This window comes from Rana temporaria, chromosome 1 (genome assembly GCF_905171775.1).
Source record: "Rana temporaria chromosome 1, aRanTem1.1, whole genome shotgun sequence".
Classification (NCBI taxonomy): domain Eukaryota; kingdom Metazoa; phylum Chordata; class Amphibia; order Anura; family Ranidae; genus Rana; species Rana temporaria.
Genome location: NC_053489.1, coordinates 609,024,900 through 609,043,548, shown reverse-complemented (window position 1 = coordinate 609,043,548; position 18,649 = coordinate 609,024,900). Strand labels below are relative to the sequence as shown.

Below are 18,649 nucleotides of genomic sequence, written 5' to 3'. Positions count from 1 at the left end.
AGGACCCCCTAAGACTTTACCTTTTACATAACTTTTTTTTTCCCCCCTCAATAACATTCTGTCTATACAGGGGAAAATATTTTTTACTTTAGAGTGAAGATCCAATAGAATACATTTTTGGAGGTACATGGGTTGTGTGCTGGCAATTTATTGTAACAGACTTATGTAGCAATTTTGTATAGACCCTGGCCAGGTCTCTTGGGCTGGAGCACCCCTCCCCCTCTTCATTACCTCACATTAGTGGCCACCAGTGTATAGGAAGAATCCCTTCAGTTCTCCCACATAGAGGAGTTTATCTCCCATGGTTGAGACCCAGGTTCTTTCATTCTATTACTAGGGTAGGACCCACTAATTCGGGGTACTTTGTCGCAGTAAGTGGGCTTAGCACTATATGACTATATAGTGTGACCAAACCCCCGTATTTTTGAATATGTTCAGGTGTTTTTAACTAGCCTTGCAGGACAAATGTCATTTTTGCATGTGTGCGCTATAATCTGTTTTGTACTGTATTTGGTCTTATAGCAGCACCATCTGATGTATAGCATTCAAGCCATGTATGCCTAGCCTTGCAAATGAACAGTCGATTCCTGCTGAACTGTAAAAACAAAAGGGAAATTGAATGGAAAATAATCAGCCAAACAGCAACTGCATCCGATCAGATCAGTGCTCGGATATTCAACCGGCTGCATGCACTGTGGCAGTCCGCACAGAATAGTTGGAAGGGGCATCCCTCCATCCAGCTAAGGGTTGCCACCTTTTCTCCAAGCCAAACCTGAACACTTTAGTAGCTAGGGACACCTTTGGGGGCCCCAATGAGAGTAGTAATGTGGTGCGCATTGCGTGCCGCAGCGAACAGCAATTCTGGCCAATTTGCTATTGACATCATCACCCTACATCCCAGTGATGCCAAACCTACCCCCAGACAGCCGCCCACAGATCCCGGATGGCAACAGATTTGTGTGCAACTATCTTGGTTACTTGAGGAGCCACAGCCCGGTCTGAATAATGTGTCCGGGTTTCTGACATCATTTAAAACCTGAGCTGTCTGGGTGAATCCTGGACAGGTGGCAACTCTTATCGGAGCAGAACAAAATAAAAAAAATTTACTACAGTGTACAGCTTTCCTAATGTTGGCAAGAAGATTTTCATTCAAAAAATGTGTCTGAATGTTCATTCCATTTATTGTCATTCATGGTGTCAAATTAATGATTGCTTTCGAGAGTAGTGACAAGAAAATTTGAATACATTTTTTCTAGAATGAGCCCTGTAATAAAATGGTCTCATTCAGGAAATTCCATAAAAAAAAGAAAAAAAAAAAAAATTTAAAAGCAAAAATGAATGGTACTTTTAAATGCCATTCATCAAGTCTGTTTGCATTATCAAAGGTAATGACCAGATTTTTATTATGAAGGTTTGTTCCGAAAACCTAGCAGTATATGGCCAGCTTTAGGCTCTATGGGCCAGATTCTCGTATAATGTCGTATCTTTGCGGCGGCGTAACGTATCCGATTTACGTTACGCCGCCGCAACTTACACGGGCAAGTGCTGTATTCTCAAAGCACTTGATCCGTAAGTTGCGGCGGCGTAGCGTAAATCGGCCGGCGTAAGCCCGTCTAATTCAAATATTTGGATCAGGGGGGCGTGTTTTATGTAAAACTACTGTGACCCGACGTAATTGACGTTTTTGCGGAACGGCGCGTCCGTGGAATTTCCCAGTGTGCATTGCTCCAAAGTATGCCGCAAGGACGTCATTGGTTTCGACATGAATGTAAATGACGTCCAGCCCCATTCATGGACGACTTACGCAAACGACGTAACTTTTTAAAATTTTGACGCGGGAACGACGGCCATACTTAACATAGGCTGCGCCTCATAGACCCAGGGCCATTTTACGCCGGGAAAAGCCCAACTTAAACGTCGTAACTTTACTGCGTCGGACGCGCGTACGTTCGGGAATTCGCGTATCTAGCTAATTTGTATACTCAACGCGGATTTCGACGGAAGCGCCACCTAGCGGGCCAAAAAAAATGCAGTCAAGATCCGACAGCGTAAGAGACTTACGCCTGTCGGATCTAATGTATATCTATGCGTAACTGATTCTAAGAATCAGGGGCATAGATACGACGGCTCAACTCAAGAGATACGACGGCGAATCTCCTTTGTGAATCTGGGCCTAACTATCTATAAATCTTAAAGGTTGGCATGCGATAAGCAAAGCATGCAAGAAATAGTCACATTTTGGGTAAAGAAAAGTCGTATTATCTTTTCTACTACTGAAATTCTATTAGAATATACTGTGCATTATTTCATTTTAAGTGCATTAAGGGGGGGGGGGGGGGGGGCACAAGAAACAAAACCACACATTTAATTACATTTTGAAACACAAAAAAAAATATTTTTATCTTTCGGATCAGTAAAGGCAGCCAAGAAAAACAGTGGCAATCGTTATCTTGTCATGAACAGAAATCATTAACCAGTAGAAATACCGACCTACCAGAAAACTCTGGTAAATAGACAAAGAGATAAAAACAAACAAAAAAAAAAAAATTGTTAATAATTGAAAGCATTTGCCGTTTTTTTTTTTTTTTTTTTTTTTTTTTAAACAACCCTTGAAAATAACTTTCTGGTCTCAGAAATCAGGAACCCCTGATATTTTCTACAGCTACAGCTCATAGTACATTAGTGACTGTGTGATGGTCAAAAGGAAGAATGCTTACATTTGTGTACACACAATCTTTTTTTTTTTTTTTTATTTCCCCCCTCGATGAAAAGTCAGAAAAAACGATCATGTATAGGCCCTATCGCTATACCGCCTGCGGCCGATAAAGGGTTAATACCGCCCGCGGTTTCCCATTGTTTTCAATGGGAAGGAGCGGTAAACACGCCGCTCCTCTCACCGCTCCAAAGATGCTGCTGACAGGAGATTTTTTTGTCTCCCGCCAGCGCATCGCCTCAGTGTGAAAGCTCTCGGGCTTTCACATTGAGTCTGCAGTGAAGGAGTTTTTCAGGCGGGATAGCAGCGCTATTTTTAGCGCTGTACCGCCTGAAAAACTCCTCAATGTGAAAGGGGCCTCAAAGATAGCTAAAAAGATCACTAGTGTCAGTGGCTACTCATCCAAGAGGCCTCTCATTGCTCAAGGAACCCCCTGGCAAACCCTGGTTGACAAAGGCTGCTTTAGGTATCTTGCACTCTGCTGCCTTTTTAGGCATATGGGCATTTTTTTTTTGTACCCCCCAATGTGTCTGTACACACAGACCCATAAAGATGCTGTATGTAGATTAACATAATAAAAAGCAAAAAAAAAAAAAAAAAATGTAATCTAAGTTACCAGTCAGTATTTTGCGCTCAAATATGTGCGCAAATTGTTTTGCAAGGTTAAGAGCACACATATACATGCAAAATAAAAAACAAAAAATATTTTTTTTCAGGAATTCATATGTCACGGCTTGTATTAAAAATAGACATAAAATAATTTGGCCTGAAAATAAAGCATTGCAATTAGCAAATCTGATATTTAAACTGCTTTTAGAAATCACAAAATCATTGTAAGGCATAGCTACCCCCCCCCCCCCCCAAAACAAGACATCAGTGGTTTTACGATTTTCTCCAGTTATTTACCCTGAAACCTGAACATCAGGGAAATCCAGTTCCTCGACAACCAAATAACAAAACAATAAGTCTTTACAGAACCTCTGCAACTTCAAACGCAATTAAAAGCAACTCGAGCAATTTACATATGGAGTATATTAGAGGTAATCTTGTCGATCGCTACCAGACACACAGATGGCTAAAAAGGCTGACTCACTGTGATTTTGTCTTTTCCAAGTCATCCTCTATGGAGATGGGAAACTGCCCCCTGATGTGACGCACAAAACACGTTCAGGCTTGTAGATCCACATTTATAGGTAGATTCAGTAAGAGTTAGGCCGACTTATCAGTAGATAAGCCGGCCTAACTCAGAATCTACGCCGACGTATGTTTAAGCTTATGCTCAAACAGAGATACGCTTAAACATATCTAAGATACGACGGCTTGCGCCGTCCTATCTTAGATTGCAATTTTTCGGAAGGCCGCTAGGTGGCGCTTCCATTGCGGTCGGCGTAGATTATGTAAATGAGTTTGTACGCCGATTCACGAACGTACGCCCGGCCGCCGCAGTCGATTTACGCCGTTTCCGTAAGGCCTTAGGAGGCCTAAAGTTATTCCACCTATTAGGTGGAATAATAATGTTAAAGTATGGCCGCCGTTCCCACCGTGAGGTTCGAATTTGTTACGTCGTTTGCGTAAGTCGTCCGCGAATCGGGAGTTACATCGTTTACGTCCACGTCTAAATCAATAGGCCCGTACGGCGTACTTGGCCGCAATGTGCACTGGGAGATGTAGGCGCATGCGCAGTGGCCAAAAGACGTCAAAAACGTGAGGTCAAGCCTCATTGCCATTAAACACGCCCCCCTCCAACCCATTTGAATTAGGCGCCCTTACGCCCGCCGCGTTTACACTACGCCACCCTAAGTAAGGAGGCAAGCGCTTTGAGAATCATGTACTTGCCTCTCTTACTTAAGGCGGCGTAGTGTAAACACGCTAGGCTACGCCGTCGCAAATTAGCGCGCCCCTACCTGAATCTACCTATTAGCCTGTATTCCCACCTGACAACAGCGGATTCCTGGTGATTTTGAAGCCCCCCCCCCCCCCTTCAAGGGTTTTTGCCCAAGTACTGTACCAAGCTTCAGGACTCTAGTTACTGGTTTGGGCAGGGAGTAGAGAGGAATTCTTCAGCTGTAAAAATGTGCTTATTGCGCATTTACAGGCATTCCCATTGAAGTATACAAGATCAAAAACGCCTGAATACGCAAAAAAAATAAAGATTGCTCATGTGCTTTTTGTGCATAGGGTGACTGAATGTACAAATGTGAAGAGAAACAATTAGAAATAATGGGATGCTGCATAGTCAGGCATAGGGAGATGAACAGAAAACGGCGCAATAATTGCTGAAAGGCACCGAAGATGGTCTTTCCTTAGTCGCTGATGTAGAATCACATCCAAATCCAAAAATATAGTGCAATGCAAATCTCCACCAATGAATTAGAATCTAATTATTTAATTGCACTTTCACTACAGTGGAACCTTGGATCCGTTCCAGGAGAATGCTCGTAATCCAAAGCACTCGCATATCAAAGCGAGTTTCCCCATTAAAGTCAATGGAAACAAAAATAATTTTTTCCGCATTGACTTCAATGGCATGCAATACCGTATGCGGCCAGAGGCGGGGGGTGCCGGAGAGCCTCGGAAACAGCCGAAAAGGCCCGAGGACAGCTCGGCTGTCTTTCGCAAACCTTGGAGAGGCTTGGGAACATAGTATTTGAGTCTTTCCGAGCATTTCCAAATGGCTCCGGCGCCCCCACCTCAGGCCACACGCAGTACTGCACATCGATTTGGCCTGAATCCTGCTCGTTTTGCGAAACACTCGCAAACCGAGTTAGGAATTTTCAAAATAAAGTGCTCATATTGCAAACCGCTCTTTAACCGCGTTACTCACAATCTGAGGTTCCACTCTATATTAAATTTACTACTCCACCTGTGGTTGCAGGAAATAAAATTTACACCGGCTATGGCCTGCCTAAGTAAAGCTCGCCATATACAGTGCCGTCAATAAGGGGGTACCACTAGTTCGCCTGTATGGAGCATGGGCCCCATTCATTCAGGGGGGGGGGGGGGGGGACCTACAGGGGATCGGTTCCTGTATTTGCCCTCTTACCGCACTGATCACCCCTTTCTGTTCAGGATCCCCTTTCTTCTAAGGCAGTGATGAGGTCATCTATTTTCACCCATTGTCAGCACATGTGTATGCAGCCGAGCATTATTGGCTCAGAGTACTCACACAGTCTCATAGTCTGAGGCTGGATTCACACCTATGCATTTTTAGTGCTTTTGCATATTTGCATTACAGAATGTGTTTTTTTATAGGAAACCATGGTAAATGGACTGTAGTGCAAACCTGCAAAATTCAAAAAGCACTAAAACTGCATAGGTGTGAATCCAGCCTAAAGCCTCGTACACACGAGGAAAACTGCCAGGAGAGCATTTGGCTGGGAATCGCGGCCGTGTGTATGCTCCCTAGCAGTTTTACCGTCAGGAAAACAGCTGGGAATCCTGACGGGAAAATGGAGAACCTGCTCTCTATTTTCCCATTGGGATTTCCAGTGTTTAATGCCGAGAAAACCGGGTAGAAAAGCCGTGCATACTCGATGACACTTCGACGCATTCGTGGTAGCATACAACGTTAGTCTGGGGTGTAGCAAGATGGCGGCGACGGAATCGAATGTGACGAGACACCGGCTCGTCGTAGTTGATGACGTCACCGCGTTCTTGCCATTCAAAAGAATGGAGGGTTTTTGTGTGGCCGTGTGTATACATGGCTTTTCAGGGCAAGCCTGCCAGGAATCCCACGTGTTTTTTACATTCTGACAGTGGCTGATGGGAGAAGATCCCCTGCCCACTATCACCAGGGGGTGTAGTGGAGGCAGGAGCTGGGACATGTTACACATGTCACCCTAAGGCCCCTTTCACACTGGGGCGGGAGCCGCGGTGGCGGTATAGCGCCGCTAAAAATAGCGGCGCTATAACGTCGTAATTGCCACGGGATTCGGTCGCTAGCGGTGCGGTGTTAACCCCCGCTAGCGGCCGATAAAGGGTTAATACCGCCCGCAATGCGCCTTTGCAGAGGCGCATTGCGGGCGGTATTACCGCGGTTTCCCATTGTTTTAAATGGGAAGGAGCGGTATACACACCGCTCCTTCACCGCTTCAAAGATGCTGCTGACAGGAGATTTTTTTCTCTCCTGCCAGTGCATCGCCTCAGTGTGAAAGCCCTCGGGCAGTTTTTCAGGCAGTATAGCAGCGCTATTTTTAGCGCTGTACCGCCTGAAAAACTCCTCAGTGTGAAAGGGGTCTAAATGCGAGCGGAACATGTAACATGTTCCAAAGGTGACCTTTTTCTTTAATTTAGACATCAGTTTGTGAAGTATAGTAATGAACGCAGCCTACCTCAACATATCTCACTTACTGGTGTCTTTGACGCTTTGTCTAATTTTGCTGATTTTTATGGGTCATCTACATAGACCAAACTGCTGGCGAGACCAGCATCCCTTTGGAACTTGCTGGCTAGCATAGTCCACAGCTCACCACACCTTAGCAGACATTTTGTACAATACAGACTATTCCTACATGTGAATCATGGAGGAGCTTTTTTTTTTTGTTTTTTGTTTCTCTTAATTACAAAGTTGAACTTCTATTTCAAATTTAAAACGTGAAACATTGTGTTTTTTTCTTCATGGATGTCTTTTCTTTTATATAAAATTTGATCATTCATACCTACTAATGTATTTTGATTAAATATGCGTTTTCTTTTCTAGTCACATGACAATCCTATCTATTTACCACTTGATTCTATAATAAAAGCTCCTGAAGAAGCGGCTAAACCCACGAAACATGTTGAGCAACAAATTAGTATTTTCTGTGGATGTTCTATTGGGTAACGATAGGATGTAAAAATCATTTTTTCATTATTGTCCTGATTTATTTGTCTATTCTATGAATATGTTAACATATATAATTTAGGACTAAAATCTTTTTGTACTTTCTTATATTTGACTGTATTATCAGTTAAAGTGGAGGTTCACCCAGAAATAAAAAATTTTAACATTAGATTGAGGCTCATTTTGTCTAGGGGAATCGGCTAGTTTTTTTAAAAACGGAGCAGTACTTACCGTTTTAGAGAGCGATCTTCTCCGCCGCTTCCGGGTATGGGCTGCGGGACTGGGCGTTCCTTCTTGATTGACAGTCTTCCGACAGGCTTCCGACGGTCGCATCTATCGCGTCACGATTTTCCAAAAGTACCCGAACGTCGGTGCGCTGGCGCCGTATAGAGCCGCACCGACGTTCGGCTTCTTTCGGCTATTTGTGACGCGATAGATGCGACCGTCGGAAGCCTTTCGGAAGACTGTCAATCACATAGGAACGCCCAGTCCCGAAGACCATACCCGGAAGCGACGGAAAAGATCGCTCTCTAAAATGGTAAGTACTGCTTCGTTTTTAAAAAAACTAGCCGATTCCCCTTGACAAAATGAGCCTCAATCTAATGTTAAAAAAAAAAATTCCGGGTGAACTCCCGCTTTAATATACGGTACCATAAAAGTCCACACACGGCCTCCTCCCAATCTCTATTCTCTATTTTGTGGTCTATGTAATACATTCATCAGGTAGAATACATTGGTTTTCCCAAATGGAGACTTACATTTGGCTTTTGCAGAACCTCCAGCCCAGCCTCCAGCTACGCACAGGATGGCATCAACCTTTTCTCCATTAAGGAGCTGATCTACTGCAGATGTGACCTGATGAGCGGTAAAAGGAAAAACATTAAATGAAAATGATATACAGACAGCGACTGATCAGGCTTCAATATACAGACAGCGACTGATCAGGCTTCAATATACAGACAGCGACTGATCAGGCTTCAATATACAGACAGCGACTGATCAGGCTTCAATATACAGACAGCGACTGATCAGGCTTCAATATACAGACAGCGACTGATCAGGCTTCAATATACAGACAGCGACTGATCAGGCTTCAATATACAGACAGCGACTGATCAGGCTTCAATATACAGACTGCGACTGATCAGGCTTCAATATACAGACTGCGACTGATCAGGCTTCAATATACAGACAGCGACTGATCAGGCTTCAATATACAGACAGCGACTGATCAGGCTTCAATATACAGACAGCGACTGATCAGGCTTCAATATACAGACAGCGACTGATCAGGCTTCAATATACAGACAGCGACTGATCAGGCTTCAATATACAGACAGCGACTGATCAGGCTTCAATATACAGACAGCGACTGATCAGGCTTCAATATACAGACAGCGACTGATCAGGCTTCGATATACAGACAGCGACTGATCAGGCTTCGATATACAGACAGCGACTGATCAGGCTTCAATATACAGACAGCGACTGATCAGGCTTTGATATACAGACAGTGATTGATCAGGCTTCAATATACAGACAATGATTGATCAGGCTTCAATATACAGACAACGATTGATCAGGCTTCAATATACAGACAACGATTGATCAGGCTTCAATATACAGACAACGATTGATCAGGCTTTGATATACAGACAGTGATTGATCAGGCTTTGATATACAGACAGCGATTGATTGGGCTTCAATATACAGGCAGAGACTCACCTCTTCGGACTGCTGTGTGAATGATTCGGACAATTTCACTACAACATTGGCACTGGCAGCAGCATTTTCCGTCACATCGATGGATGCCACCCACTGAGCAATAACACATAAGAACAAATTATTATTGCAATGAAATCTACATATTTTATGCAATACAGCAAAACAGAAGACAGTTACACTTCAGCTGAACTCCAATCAGGGTCATTCCTCTGATCACTGTGTCATCAGCCTATCAGCGATCACAGAGTAAACTTCCTATGAATACAGTACCCAGTTTTTGGATGTGAAGTAGTCCACACACTTGGAGCCCAGGGCCCCCCTGCCCCCATACACCAGCACTCTCCGGACCTCAGCAGCCATGCTGTATATCGTACACAGTGTGGAGGGTAAAGTGCTCTCCTAATCTACTCTGCCTGTCTACTGTCACAGCAAAGGGCTCAGTCCCGCCCCTATGATTACATCACCGCCCCGCCCATTACCATTCGCCCTCCGATCCTCCAACTACCTCGGACTGACGTCTCAGCTCACCATTGGCTGTCACGGGCGGCTCTGCGCGAGTCTCGCCAGGTGGTCACGTGGTGCTCGGCTTTATTTGGAGTGAGGATACAATGTCACAGGTGTGCGGATCATCAGAGACAATGTGATCTGTCAGTGTGTGTGATACATTGTATATATAATCACTGTACAGGAAGTGCTTCCAAATCTCACACCAATAATATCAACATCTATAAATATCTAGAATATAGAAAAATATCCTAAAATCTCTTCTGGATGCGCCCAGGTTTAGCATTGCGATGGGGCGTACGCATTTGTGTGCGATTTTGCACCTTGCATTCATTCATTTCAATCACTCACATACACACACAAAACTGCACAAAAGAAGCGTGTGACCGATCTTTTATAAATCATGGGCTAGATTCAGGTAGATCAGCGGATCTTTAGTTCCGTGTGATCTATCTGATTTAAGATCCGCTGCCGCAAGTTTGAGAGGCAAGTACGCAAAATTTCCCGGCGTGCATTGCTCCCACTGACGTCACTAGGACGTCAGTGGTTTCGACGTGAGCGTAACTTGCGACGCGCGGGTTTCTGAATCGGCGTACGCAAACGACGTAAAAAAAATTCAAAATCGACGCGGGAACGGCGGCTATACTTAACATTGGCTGCGCCTCATAGAAGCAGGGGTAAGTATACGCCGGGAAAATCGCTACGGAAACATCGTAAGAAACTGCGTCGGGTCCGCGTACGTTCGTGAATTCGCGTATCTTGCTGATTTACATATAATTCAGCGTAAATCAGCGGGAACGCCCCCCGCGCCATTTTCAAATTGAAAATAAGATCCGACGGTGTAACACAGTTACACCTGTCGGATCTTAGCCATATCTATGCATAACTGATTCTATGAATCAGGCGCATAGATACGACCAGTGTAAGTCAGAGATACGACGGTGTATCAGGACATACAGCGTCGTATCTCTCTGTGAATCTGGCCCCATGTTTGTTATCATGTATTATGGCGAGCGTATAAACGTGCGTGTTTGCGGGATGCATTGGGGTGACATTAGGCATGAATGGTACATGACATTTTTTTGTGCACTTTTGTGTGCATTTCTACAACAATCTGAACCCAGGCTTAGGCTCCATTCACACTAATGCTTTTTTTGATGCATTTTTCAGAAATTCAGGGAATTTTTTTAACATGGTTTCCTATGGAACATGTTCACATCAATGCTTTTTTGTGCCTCTGCGTTTTTGAAAAGGGTCTGGGACTTTTTTTCCTGCAAAATGCAGCGTTTTGCATGTAATATAATTTAATGGACCTGCATCCAAGACGCAAGTACCGCGTTTTTACCGCAATTTGCCATCTAAATAAAAAAAAAAATTGCAGTAAAACGTGTGTCGAAAAATGCAGTAAGCGCCGCAAAAACGCTTAAAAGCAACATGCATAGGTGTGAATCGAGCCTTAGAGAATGACTAAGGACAGAACTTCTTTTTTTTTTTTAGGCTGGGTTCACACCTATGCAAATTGGTTTCCCCACATCCAATTCGCATTGACAGGACACTGTGATTGGAACGACCACAGCCGCCATCTTGATTGCTGGCGTGCCCTTCCTGACAGTTTGCTGTAAAAATGACAATGGTCCCAAAATAGTGTCAAAAGTGTCGCTGTCATGATAAAAATCACTGATCGCCGCCATTACTAGTAAAAAAAAAATTTTTTGGGAGCTACGTCGCACGACTGCGCAATTGGCAGTTAAAGCGACGCAGTGCCGAATCACAAAAAGGGGCCTGGTCCTTTAGCTGCATAATGGTCCGGGGCTTAAGTAGCTAGAGAATAAAATGGCAGCCGTTGCAATACTTTTTGTCACACCATATTTGCACAGCGGTCTTTCAAGCGCACTTTTTTGGGAAAAAGTTCACCTTTTGGAATTAAAAAATATTGTGAAAGATGATGTTACGTCGAGTAAATTGATACCCAACATGTCATGCTTCAAAGTTGCGCCCACTTGTGGAATGGCGACAAACTTTTCCCCTAAAAATCTCCATAGGCAACGTTTAAAAAATTCTACAGGTTGCATGTATTGAGTTACAGAGGAGATCTGGGGCTAATGATCGCAGCGATACCTCACATGTGCGGTTTGAACACTGTTTTCATATGCGGGCACGACTTGTGTATGCGTTCGCTTCTGCACGTGAGCTCAGCAGCAGGGCCGATCAGCCCTATAGGTTCACTATGCAAGCCGCTTAGGGCCCCCGCAAAGCTGTGGAGGGCCCCCCAAATTGGTGAAGAGTCATTTTTGGCCCCTCACCCCGCTTCTCAACTCACATGTCACTATCTGCAGTCCCCCCCCCCCCCCCCCCGCTTCTCAACCTTAAGCAGGCCCCCCTTTTAAACTTTAACCACTTCCATACCAGGCACTTACGCACCTTCCCGCCCAAGCCAATTTTCAGCTTTCAGCACTGTCGCACTTTGAATGGCAATTGCGCGGTCATGCTACACTGTACCCAAACAAAATTGACGTCCTTTTTTCCCCACAAATAGAGCTTTATTTTGGTGGTATTTGATCACCTCTGCAATTTTTTTTTTTTGCGCAACAACTAAAAATAGACTGAAAATTTAGAAAAATTTACGTTTTTATTTTTTTCTGTTAATTTTTTTGTAAATTAGTACGTTTTCTCATTCAATTACGGGCACTGATATGGCGGCACTGATGAGCACCGATGAGATGGCACTGATGGACATCGATGAGGTAGTACTGACGGGCACAGATGAGGTGGCACTGATTGGCGGCGCTGGTATGCGGCACTGATGGGCACACATAGGCGGCACCGATGGGCACACATAGGCGGCACTGATGGGCACACATAGGCGGCACTGATGGGCACTCATGGGCGACACTGATGGGCACTCATAGGCGGCACAGATGGGCACTCATGGGCGGCACTTATGGGTGGCACTGATGGATACTTATGGGTGGCACAGATGGGCACTGGGCATGGATGGGCACTGTGGGGTGGCACTGATGGACACTGTGGGGTGGCACTGATGGACACTGTGGGGCGGCACTGATTTACCCATGTTGCCAGTCAGTGCCCATTTGTGGGCACTGATTGGCATTTTTTTTATTTTTTAATGCTTTTTTTTTTTCCAGACTTTTTTTTTGCCCCCTTTTTTTTTGTTTGCCTTCCCTGGTGGTCCAGTGTGGCGATCGGAGGGGGGGCTGCGCTGATAAACAATCAGCGCGAACCCCCCCTGTCAGGAGAGCCACCGATCGGCTCTCCTCTACCCGCGTCTGTCAGATGCGAGTGAGGAAGAGCCGTCAACGGCTCTTCCTGTTTACATCGTGATCAGCCGTGGTTGGACACGGCTGATCACGTGGTAAAAAGCCTCCGTGAGAGACTCTTTACCTTGATCGGTGTTGCGGGGTGTCAGACTGACACCCTGCAACAACGATCGCCTCGATGCGCGCCCCCGGGGGCGCATCGGCTCAGAATCCTAAGGGCGTCATATGACGTCCAGTCAGGATTCTACAACCACTTTGCCGACGTCAATATGTCATTGGCGGGCGGCAAGTGGTTAATGTGACATGTCATTTTGCTTGGGGCCCCAGGGAGGTCAGGATCGGAATTGCTCAGCAGGATGGGGTGCATTTAAAAAAAACTTTTTTTTTATTTATTTTACCTTTTATTTTTTATTTTTACACTGTTGATTTAAAAAAAAAAATTGTCACTTTTATTCCTATTACAAGGGATATAAACATCCCTTGCAATAGAAAAAAAGCATGACAGGTCCTCAGATCTCATATTTACACTAAAATGCAATAAAAAGAAAAAAAGTCCCTTTAGGTGCTATGGGCAGAAGTGAAGTTTTGACGTCGCTTCCCCCCTGCAATGATACGGAGATGGTTTGGGGCCATCTTCTCCTCACTCATCTCCATACCAAGCCAGGGAGCAGACGTGATCGCCGGTGGCTCCGGTAAGCAGCAAAGGGCACCGGAGAGTGGCGGGAGGGGGGCCCCTTTCCCGTCGCCGATAAAAGTGATCTTGCGGTGAATCCGCCGCAGAGACCACTTTTATCTAAAAGCAGACTGCCTGCTGAAGAATAGGATACAGGGGTTATGGTAACTAGCTAGATTCTGTCATAACGATATCCCTCTTCAAAGTACCAACGTATAACGACAGAGGGTGTTTTTTTTTTTTTATGTCACAATGTAGAGGATAAGATTTCCTATCATCTGTGCCCAGTGTTGCCACACAGAGTTAATCCAGCTCTGAGCAATCCTCTTTTATTGTTCAGTGAAAATTAACAGACTTCCAGATAAAACCCTGTCTAAATACAAAGTCCTTTCCTCTCTCCTTGCTTTGAGTGACAGGTTATTTACATATCTAGCTTGGACATGTTTATCATATGTTATGTTATGTTTATCATAATATGAGGTGATCCACAGTATAAAAAGTGAGAAATCCACCCCTCCTCCACATAACACATCCTGGTAATATACAATGACCTGTGGATCACCTCATATTATGATAAACATAACATATGATAAACATGTCCAAGCTAGATATATAAATAACCTGTCACTCAAAGCAAGGAGAGAGGAAAGGACTTATAGGTAGATTCAGGTAGGGGCGCGCAAATCTAGGTCGGCGTAGCCTAGCGTGTTTACACTACGCCGCCTTAAGTAAGAGAGGCAAGTACATGATTCACAAAGTACTTGCCTCCTTACTTAGGGCGGCGTAGTGTAAATGCGGCGGGCGTAAGGGCGCCTAATTCAAATGGGTTTGGGGGGGCGTGTTTATGGTAATGAGGCTTGACCTCACGTTTTTGACATTTTTTTGTCACTGCGCATGCGCCGGGCGACTACATTTCCCAGTGTGCATTGCGGTTACGTACGCCGCACGGGCCTATTGATTTCGACGTGGACGTAAACGACGTAAATCCCGATTCGCGGATGACTTACGCAAACGACGTTAAAAATTCGAACCTCGCGGCGGGAACGGCGGCCATACTTTAACATTGTTATTCCACCTAATAGGTGGAATAACTTTAGGCCTCCTAAGGCCTTAGGAAACGGCGTAAATCGACTGCAGCGGCCGGGCGTACGTTCGTGAATCGGCGTACAAACTCATTTACAAATTCTACGCCGACCGCAATGGAAGCGCCATCTAGCGGCCATCCGAAAAATTGCAATCTAAGATAGGACGGCGCAAGCCGTCGTATCTTAGATATGTTTAAGCGTATCTCTGTTTGAGCATACGCTTAAACATACGTTGGCGTCGATTCTGAGTTAGGTCGGCTTATCTACTGATACGCCGACCTAACTCTTACTGAATCTACCTATTTGTATTTAGACAGGTTTTATCTGGAAGTCTGTTAATTTTCACTGAACAATAAAAGAGGATTGCTCAGAGCTGGATTAACTCTGTGTGGCAAGACTGGGCACAGATGATAGGAAATCTTATACTCTACATTGTACCGGGTGAATCCTGGACAGGTGGCAAACCTAAGCTGACAATCCCTGCCAAGTACTACATGTAAGTGTCCTCAGTGCCAGGAAAAGGCACTTTTAAATGCAAGCAGCCAATTGGCATCTGTTTATGTGTTGTTGTTTTTTTAAATAAACGTTTTTTACGCTATGGCACCCTTTATATCTTATTTTTAATGGAATATCTTGGTGGAGAGGAGCTTATTGTATGGAAGGCCATCCTGGTTCATCTCCAGTTAATATTTAAGCAAGTCTAAAGACCCACAAACAAAGCTCATTCATGAGTTAGAGGTCATGTCCTTCTGGTGAGTAGCAAATGTAACCACACACACCGGGTGCAACTACAAAGCTATCTGCATATGATGATGGTGTAAAGCTTTGGCAAATATATCACAGAAGAATTTATTTGGACTTTTAAATGATTTTATATATTCATGTTTTCACAAATTGTTGTTTATTAAGTGTTAAATCGCAAATTATCAAGCACTTTATTATGTACATTAAGTTGTATATGTTTTATATATATTTTGGATTGATTGATTAGTTGATCAAACGAACACACTAGCGCCCCCTACCACTGTCACAAACCCATTGATTGTCCCTGATGTTAACCCCTTCCCTGCCAGTGTAATTTATACAGTGTCAGTGCATATTTTTTATAGCACTGATAACTGTATTGGCGTCACTGGTCCCCAAAAAGTGTCACTTCGTTTAAGATTTGTCCACCACAATGTGGCAGTCCCGCTAAAAATTGCTGATTGCCACCATTACTAGTAAAAACAATAATAATAAAAAAAAAAGTCCATAAATATATCCCATAGTTTGTAGACAGGATAACTTTTGCGCAAACCAGTCAATATACGCTTACTGGGATTTTTTTTTTTTTTTACCAAAAACATGTAGCAGAATACAAATTGGCCTAAACTGATGAAGAAATTTGATTTTAATTTTTTTTTTATTGTGTTTGTTTTATAGCGGAAAGTTAAAAATGCTGTTGTTTTTTTTTCAAAATTGTCGCTCTTTTTTTGTTTATAGTGAAAAAATAAAAACCGCAGAGGTGATCAAATACCACCAAAAGAAAGCTCTATTTGTTGGGGGGGGAAAGGACATCAAATTTGATTTGGGTACAACATCGAACAACTGCGCAATTGTCAGTTAAAGTGACGCAGTGCCGTATCGCAAAAAATTGCCTGGTCGGGAAGGGGGTAAAACCTTCTGGAGTTGATGTGGTTAAAGTAGAACTTTAGTCAGAAAATTAAGCCTTGCTAGATGACTTCCGGCTGGTCCCTTTTGCAAGTATAGTTATGTAAAACATTCAAAATAAGTGCCTATACTGTTTAAAATTCAGTATTTCACTGTCTCACCCTGTTCTGCACATGCTCAGTTGCTCTCCATTTTTAGGCACTTTAGGCACTGCTGAATTTGTAGAGGCCAATCTGTTAACAGCCTTAAAGCAGAATTAAAACCTCTTATGTTCTATGGAAGCTGCTTCTGTTTGATCTGCAACTGCCATTAAGCTGCACGTGTGATCAGTTATAACACCAGCCATTTGACGGTTTGACAGTTTGGTTGAAGACACAAGAAAATGTGACAGGTAGCATTCCCCTTGTGACGGATCTCGGATACCCCAGCCTCTGCCAGACCTGTGCCTCCTTTTCTCCAAATGCACCTGCAGCCGGCAGACTCGCAGGAGACATCCCACTGCTGCCACCACTGTGACGGATCTCGGATATCCTGGCTGGGCACCTCCGTCAGACCTGTGTCTCCTGTTCTCCAAACGCACCCGCAGCCGGCAGACTCGCCGTAACCATCCCTTAACCCCCCAATCAGGAGGCAAACCACACAGTGAGGGTTAAACATGCACAGCACAAACTGTTTTTAGGTTTAAAACATACACTTTTAAACACAGTTGCACAACAAGTGCAAACTACAAATGCAAAGTGCACTTGATATTGAACTGAAAGTGCACTTGGAAATGCAGTAGCCGTAGATCTGAGGGGGACATGCAAGGGGGAAAAAAAACAGCATTTTAGCTTGCACATGATTGGATGATAAAATCAGCAGAGCTTCCCCTCATTTCAGCTTTACCCCTCAGATCTACAGCGACTGCACTTCCAAGTGTACTTTCAGTGCAATTTCAAGTGCACTTTACACTTGTAGTTTGCACTTGTAGTGCAATGTGGATTTGCCTTTCGTAAATAGCCCCCTTTGTTCCAAATGAGGGACAGTCCCTCGAAATCAAGGACAGTTGGGAGCTATGTAGAAGACCTTGTCGGAGTAGCAGACTCATAATATTTGGAGCCGGCAAGGCGATGGAGGCCTGTGAGGTCCAGAGTTGACCAGGCCGCAAAAAATAAATGGTAGTGGTGGGTAGTGCTGTCAAAGACTGATATCTCACACAATTCCACAGGCACAGAGAATAAAGAGTGACAGGCAGGGGCGGACTGACAACTCATGAGGCCCCTGTGCAATTGGAGATTATGGGGCCCCGGGCAAAAGGAAATTATGGGGCCCCCAGGCAATAGGAAATTATGGGGCCCCCAGGCAATAGATTATGGGGCAACACAGTATACACACAAACAGTATAGATACACAGTATGCACACACAGACACACAATATACACACACAGTATACATACACACAGAATACACATACACACACTGAAAAGGTACTGGAGAGGCGGGACAGCTATAATCTTGGGATTTTTTTAAAAACACAGGGCCGGAATCAGCTAGGAGATACGACGGCGTATCTCCAGATACGCCGTCGTATCTCTGAGTTGCGGTGTTGTATCTATGCGCCTGATTCATAGAATCAGTTACGCATAGATTTCCCTAAGATCCGACTGGCGTAAGTGTCTTACACCATTGTATCTTAGGCTGCATATTCACGCTGGCCGCTAGGTGGCGCTTCCGTCGATTTACGCGAGGAATATGCTAATTAGGTAGATACGCCGATTCACAAACGTACGTACGCCCCGGCGCTATTTTGTTACGTCGTTTACATTAGGCTTTTTTGGCGTAAGGTTGCTCCTGCTCTTATGAGGCATATGCAATCTTAAAGTGGAGTTCCACCCATAAATATGACATTACATCAGTAGTTTTAAAAAAATGTCATTAGTCCTTTACGGATTTTTTTTTTTTTTTTTAGATGCCTTCAAAGTGTTGTTGCTAGGCAGAATAGTTAATCTTCCCACTTCCTGCACCTAGGTGCTTAAGCTTCCTAACCTACACCGCACAGACTCCTGGGAATGTAGTGGGTGTAACTTTCCAGGAGTCTGTGCACTCCCCAGTCTCAAAGAATCATGTGACTTGGACAGCACAGGTGCTGAAACCTGATCTGACACTGCTTGTGCAGCACTGAGCATGTGCAAGGTCTGCAAGGCTGAAATACAGGAAGTC

At 44.3% G+C, this 18,649-nt stretch overlaps 1 protein-coding gene across 1 annotated transcript in view; it reads right to left on the bottom strand.

The window, feature by feature from the left end:
- The window catches only part of QDPR (quinoid dihydropteridine reductase), a 37,019-nt gene extending 27,313 nt beyond the window's left edge, over positions 1 to 9,706 (bottom strand). The window contains exons 1-3 of the mRNA XM_040335206.1: positions 9,531 to 9,706; positions 9,261 to 9,353; positions 8,294 to 8,390 (exon numbers count right to left, since the gene is read on the bottom strand). Of these exons, the coding sequence (XP_040191140.1) occupies positions 8,294 to 8,390; positions 9,261 to 9,353; positions 9,531 to 9,620 (280 nt within the window). The 5' untranslated portion in view covers positions 9,621 to 9,706. The remainder of the gene's footprint in view (positions 1 to 8,293; positions 8,391 to 9,260; positions 9,354 to 9,530) is intronic.
- Between the last annotated feature and the right edge of the window lie 8,943 nt (positions 9,707 to 18,649).